A 7,087-nucleotide genomic window follows, 5' to 3' on the forward strand; every position below is an offset into this window, starting at 1 on the left:
TTATTACTATTGTTGTTGTTATCATTATTATTATTGCTATTATTATTATTATTATCATTATTATTATTATTGTTATTATTATTATTATTATTATTATTATTATTATTATTATTATTATTATTATTATTATTGTTGTTGTTGTTTTTGTTCGTGGTGTTGTTGTTGTGTTTATCATCATCGAGTGTGTGTCTGTGTGTGTGTGTGTGTGTGTGTGTGTGTGTGTGTGTGTGTGTGTGTGTGTGTGTGTGTGTGTGTGTGTGTGTGTGTGTACGCGCACCTAACTTGCAAGGTATATAATCCAGCCGCGCAGATAAGCATAACCAGTTGAGGTTATGATAGAAATCGTGAAGGAAGAAGGAGGCAGAGGCGGGAGAACAGAGAGAGAGAGAGAGAGAGAGAGAGAGAGAGAGAGAGAGAGAGAGAGAGAGAGAGAGAGAGAGAGAGAGAGAGAGAGAGAGAGAGAGAGGCAGGAGTTCCCTCATTATATGCCCATACCTGTGTGTGAGGCAGGTTTGGAAGGGGGAAGGAGGAGGGAGAGATGAAGGGGGGATGCGGATGTGCTCTATCAAATAAGAGAGAGAGAGAGAGAGAGAGAGAGAGAGAGAGAGAGAGAGAGAGAGAGAGAGAGAGAGAGAGAGAGAGAGAGACTGCATACCTCGCTCTCAGAACCATAAGCTTCTCTCCATCGGTCCTGTCTGCTCTTATAACCTGTTTCCAGCGAGTAATGATCAATGCTGCTCTTAAACTCCCACAGCTGTATTAACTCTCCGCGTCTCAACCTTTCATCTTATTACTTTTTTTCTTCTTCGCGGAGAACAAATGGCGAAGAAAATACAGGGTCGGGAATAAGTAGGGTTTTAGGATTTTAAAGTTAGGGTATAAAGTCATATTCTCTCTCTCTCTCTCTCTCTCTCTCTCTCTCTCTCTCTCTCTCTCTCTCTCTCTCTCTCTCTCTCTCTCTCTCTCTCTCTCTCTCTCTCGTCCGTGGTTTCATTTTCTCTTTTCTTATCTACTTTTTATGGGGAAAAACTTATTTGTTTTAATTGGAAATGAACGTAACGTGTGAAATTTTACGAGGTTTGAGGTACTTGTCTGTTTCTCCATTCATTTATATAACATTCTATCTATCTATCTGTCTATCCGTTTGTTTATGTATCTATGTTCTCTCCTTATTTATGTATGTATGTATCTATCTATCTATTATCTTTTGTTCTGCCTGTTTATTTATATAAGTCAGTTTATCTGTCTGTCTATATAATATGTTGACTTATCTAATCCGTAATTGAGGGTCTTGTTTTTTCTTTTTTTTTTTTTTTTTTTTTATAAGAGGAAAATACAAGTAAGCCTAATTCCTACAGCTTCACCTTACCGTTCTTGTTGTTGTTCCTGAGATGATCAGTATCGCCTCTATTGCTCTGTGCTGTCACGGCCTCTTTCTCTTTTTATCGCCACGGAGACTTGACAAGACGAGAGAGACACACAGACAGACGGACACCTGGTATTCTAATGCGAAGGGACGAGTTATGCAAAGTGGTGTTAATGGCGCAATTACTCCTCCAGGAAAAGTTGTAGTAAATTGTGTTGGTGTTCAAGGCTGTCTTTGGGATCTGCTGGGGAAACTTTCATGATTTATTTTCTATTGTTATTACTTTTCTCACTGTTGGTTCTTTTTTTTTTTAGTATTTGTTTATTTGTTTTACTCATACTTTATTCTTTTATTTTATTTTCATCTGTTTTCCTTTTTTTCTTCTTTTTACTGTATATTAATTTATTCTTTCAATATTAGTTATCTTATGATGTAACTATTCAGTAATTTGGTTATTTTACTCTCTCAGTTCTCTCTTACTCTCATATTGTGTATATTTGTTTTTACTTTTTTATTGTTTACATTTTACTCTTAAGCATATTAGAATTTGACTTTGATTATTTATACTTTCATTCTCAAATTGCTTATCTTACTCTTGTTTTATCAATTATGTGCTCTTATCTGTTTCATTTATTATTTTACACTTTCTACCCTTTACCCTTTCACTTCATTAGCACTACTAGCTGCTTTGATATCTACGTGTCTTCAATTCTTTTACGACTTTTATTAATTTTACTGCCCATATAAGTATACGTGATTTTGTTGGTACAGTCTATGTCATAAATCGGGCAACCTTCTGCATTTTCTTCCACTGTTTAGCGTCAATGTTTAGTCTTCTGATCAAATAAGAATCTACCAACCGTGAGACATTGCAAAGAGATTATTAAGCCTTCTGTTCACACATTCTCTTATCATAACTATTTTCAAAGTCTACAGATATCATTAGCCATGTTTTTATGAGTGCTTTGCTTTATTCACGATGTACAATCCTTGTTAAACTATCTGTAAAGTTGTGGGAAAGATTCATGAAAACCCTAATAACTTCCTCTGTAACCTAATAGTTCTTTTCCTGAAGAGAATTTCTTGTTAAACTATTACCATAATCGTGAAATCGCCCTTGAAAATCTAATTCTTTTTTTTTTTTTCATATAGTCGATGAGATGTTTTCATGAATTGTCGTTTTCGGACATTGTTAAAATACCCCTTGGATCGTGAAAATACTCTACCACTTGGATCGTGAAAATACTCTACCCCTTGGATCGTGAAAATACTCTACCCCTTGGATCGTGAAAATACTCTACCCCTTGGATCGTGAAAATACTCTACCCCTTGGATCGTGAAAATACTCTACCCCTTGGATCGTGAAAATACTCACGAAAGTCCTAACAGCTTCCTCTGCAGCCTGATGGACGTTTTCTTGGAGAGGCGCTGAAACGTTTATTATTGCCATGGTTCTCTTTGGTAAACACTGAGATCACTAATAAACTGTTCGGGTGGACTGAAAGAGAGAGAGAGAGAGAGAAAAAAAAAAAAGAAAAGTTTAATTTCATCTATACTAAGCTACAGAAGTACATTTTTTATAAGAGATTGCGGTACAGAAATGCCTTAAAAACTTAGGAGGGAGCGACTAGGAATGAAAGAGTGAAAAATGAGGCCCCTTGACAGTCTTACAGTAAAGGTGAGGGAAAAGAAAAGGGGGTGGAAGTGAGGATAGACTTCGATTGTACCTTGGTTGATGTAGTGTGTGATAATGGCCGGGATTTGTGTGATTTACTTGCATCCTTGTGTTTCTGCCATGCGTGAGTGAGTGAGTGAGTGAGTGAGTGAGTGAGTGTGAGAGAGAGGGTGAGAGGAATGTTAAGGCGGGAAATTCCACTCACTTTTGTACGTGCTAACCTGTTCTCTCTCTCTCTCTCTCTCTCTCTCTCTCTCTCTCTCTCTCTCTCTCTCTCTCTCTCTCTCTCTCTCTCTGTATACTCCTCACCTTTATCACTTTTTGCCCATTCCATATATATATATATATATATATATATATATATATATATAGTATATATATATATATATATATATATATATATATATATATATATATATATATATATATATATATATATATATATATATATATATATATATATTATAGGAGAAGTTACACTTTCTTCATTTATCTTTAGTTGTCTTTTTCTTTGACTTGATGTACACTCCTCAGCTTTATTACATCTACTACCGTTCAAGTTGTATATGGGGAAACTGTGCGCGTATATCTATGTTTCTCTATTTTTATTATTATTATTTTATTTTTTTTAGCTTACGTACCTACGCTCCTCGCTTCTATCACTTCTTATATTGTATTTGAGAAAGCTGTGTGTTCTTTATATACGTGCATTTTCCACAGTCTTTCCTGCAGATGATGATGCCTCGCCTTCAGCACGTGTAGTCATTCCAAGTGTCAACATTTCTTATGGAGGAAACTGTACTTTATATCACTTAAACATCTTGTCTGGCTTAGATTTGCGGTGGCTGAACACGACCAGTGAGCAAATAAATCAGTCAATCAGTCGTTCAACCAAGCAATCAGTCAGCTCTTGTGTATACTCGTATGTGTGTGTACTCTTTCAAGAGGAAGGTTTCAAGACACTTATCCTCCAAATTTACATAATCCCTTTTGGCTTTTCTTTTAGAGAATGGCACCTCAGTGAGCCTTTTTTTTTTGTTGTTATTGTTGCCGCAGACCAGTACATACATAAAAATATTGTGTTTATGTCTTTATGTGTATTACCTTAAACATTTTAGTGACGTGTACTCAGGTTGTATTGTTGTGCGTTTATGTGCACTAATCCAAACATTATAGTGACGTGTAACAGTGTGCGTGTTTGTGTCAGTATAACCACTAGTGACGTATACTCAACCCGCGCTACCTCAACTAACTCCCGCCCTTTGCTCTCCCTCAGCCCTGCTCCACGTGAAGCCCATGCCTGACGGGGTGCTGGAGCTGCAGAGTCAGGCCACGGGACTCTACCTCTGTATGAACAAACACGGCTTTCTATACGCCAGCGTGAGTATTGGGGGCGAGAACAACTCTCTCTCTCTCTCTCTCTCTCTCTCTCTCTCTCTCTCTCTCTCTCTCTCTCTCTCTCTCTCTCTCTCTCTCTCTCTCTCTCTCTCTCTCTGCATGGAATCTTTATAAGCATCTACAAGAAAGAAGGAGGATAAGAAAAGAATAGATTTTGCAATTTTTAACCAGTTCAATGTCTGAGGTGGCCTTAGGACAAGAAAAGCTGTCTCAAAGTGATTAGTAACTGAAAGGATTAATTAAAAGAAGACTTGATCAATTTACGGATAGGGATGATAGTGAATAACAGGTGTATGCGTCTAGGTAAGTTTTATCCAAGCACTGCCACGTGATGCAGAGTCCCTTCCAGATTCCCTATAGCATTCTCGGGCTCTTAATTCTATCCCACGTGTTGTATTAACTCCGCCATGTCCTCTTAACTCTCACTGCCTCGACCCGACTACTTGCCCTTCTTGACCCTTCCCTCTTGTAGTGTACTGTACCGGTCCTTGGTAGTTTGTTGTTACAGAGGAAGATTGAGTGAGTTAGTGATGGGTATGTTACAGGCTGGTGAGATGATATGTAAATTAGGTGTGTGAGAGGGAGAGAGAGAGAGAGAGAGAGAGAGAGAGAGAGAGAGAGAGAGAGAGAGAGAGAGAGAGAGAGAGAGAGAGAGAGAGAGAGTTATGCTTATCTTTTATAGCGTAAATTTGAAGTTACTCTAAGATAAAGTGGTGGTGAAGAAAGAAAAAAAAAAGAGAAAGAAAGAAAAAAAAAATCTTCAAATCCGTGAAGCAAGTTTAGCGTCAGTCATTTTCAGTAATCGCGCGTCAGGAGTCTGTATATCACATCAGCACGTCAGCATCGCCTCAGCCTGCACGCGACGAGGCAAGCTCTCTCGCTGTCTCGCTCTCTCGCTCTCTTTCTGGGTAGTAATATAAAAAAAAAAAAAGGAGAGAGAGAAGGAAAGCAAAAATAAAAAATGTACGTACTACTTTTTTTTTTTTTTTTTTTTATTCATGTGTGTGAGTTTAGGCGCTTAGTCTGTCAGTTTATTGTGCATCGGGAGTTTGTAATTACCGTCAACACCTCCTCCTCCACCCAGCACGCGGCCAGTCTCTACCCCTCCCTCCCTCCCTCCCTCCCTCAGGCGTGGTTGCCGAAGTGTTCATCTATTCTGCACGCACTCCTCTCTCTCTCTCTCTCTCTCTCTCTCTCTCTCTCTCTCTCTCGTAAAGAAAGCATTGTGGAATAAAGAGTTGTGCAGGTAGTCTCTCTCTCTCTCTCTATCTCTCTCTCATCTCTCCTCTCTCTCTCTCTCTCTCTCTCTCTCTCTCTCTCTCTCTCTCTCTCTCTCGTAATCATCTCTCTCTCTCTCTCTCTCTCTCTCTCTCTCTCTCTCTCTCTCTCTCTCTCTCTCTCTCTCTCTCTCTCTCTCTCTCTCTCACACACACACACACACACACACACACACACACACACACACAACTAGGTACAGTCGGTATAAAAAGGGTTGGAAATATTACCGTCTGAATTGTTTCTGATGATTCAATACGAGCGCGAACCACAGGGATTAGCGGGGCGAAATTACCGTGATGTTCATTGCTCCCAATCCATATTACTGATAATACCCATAATTAAAAACAGGTTATGACGCACAGCTCCTACCTGCCGCACACTCTGTCTTAAAAGGTTTGCTGTGTCCATTAATATTCATGATTACCCCGGCGAGGCTTTGAGCGTGGAAGGAGGGGAGGGGGGGGAGAGAAATGAGGCAAGGCGGAGGTAATGTTTTGTCCCACCTGCAGCAGACATGATGAACAGTAATTAAGTGGCAAGGTGCAAGGCTTTCCTTCTTTCTAGCACCTGATCTCTGCGCGTTTTCTCTTCCTGTTGCTTGTTCGATGAGCCACTTAGCGGGTAGAAGCGGCGTGTGTGAAGGTACTGGAAGGGTTCTGTAAGGGGTGTGCTACCATTGTTAAGCTGTATCATGTTGGGATTTATTCTTGTGTGTTTAGCTGTTTCATTAAGTGATACTGTGCGGACCTCGGCTGGCGCATTCACCTCTTCAGTATAGTTTTAATGATTTATGTATTTATTTACTTCTTTCTGTCTCTTTCCTTCTTTCTTTCATTTTTTAAATTTATTTACTCATTCATTTATGTTTATTTATTTATCTATTTATTTGTTTATGTATTTATTTATTTATTATTTGTAACATGATGGAATCTGAATTTTTAGAATTTCCATATATCTAAGTACAGTTCCCGACCATTCCGCATGATTCCTAAAATTGATCTTCTTGTGGTGTAATTTTGATGACATACAAACTTACGTCCAGACCAAACGGTCTTTGCAACGTTAATGATGATGATGATGATGATGATGATGATGAACAGGTGGTCAGTCAATAGGTGGGTAATACTGCAATCTCAAAAAAAACGATTCCTACCTCCAAAAACAATAATTCACGTGGAGGCGTTGCGGTGCGTCGCTGAGTGAAGGGAAGTAGAGCGAGGCAGAGGAAGGTGAAGTGAGTCTGTCTTGAGCGAGGCTGAGTGGTTGAGGCGAAGCTGGCAGAGGGAGTGGTGATCATTGGCGGTTCTGTGAGTGTGTTGTGTGCCAGACACGGTGCCTCCCTCGCTGGTGGCCTAGTTCAGGGAGTCACG

The 7,087-nt window shown here is 39.3% G+C and overlaps 1 protein-coding gene across 6 annotated transcripts in view; it reads left to right on the plus strand.

Moving 5' to 3' along the window:
• The window catches only part of LOC135105840 (serine/arginine repetitive matrix protein 1-like), a 112,810-nt gene that overhangs the window by 101,177 nt on the left and 4,546 nt on the right, over nt 1-7,087 (plus strand). For all 6 annotated transcript variants that reach the window (XM_064014452.1, XM_064014453.1, XM_064014455.1 and 3 more), the window contains one exon: nt 4,318-4,421. In XM_064014452.1, coding sequence (XP_063870522.1) covers nt 4,338-4,421 — 84 coding nt within the window. In that variant the 5' untranslated portion in view covers nt 4,318-4,337. The remainder of the gene's footprint in view (nt 1-4,317; nt 4,422-7,087) is intronic.

The sequence above is a fragment of the Scylla paramamosain genome, chromosome 12 (genome assembly GCF_035594125.1).
Source record: "Scylla paramamosain isolate STU-SP2022 chromosome 12, ASM3559412v1, whole genome shotgun sequence".
Classification (NCBI taxonomy): domain Eukaryota; kingdom Metazoa; phylum Arthropoda; class Malacostraca; order Decapoda; family Portunidae; genus Scylla; species Scylla paramamosain.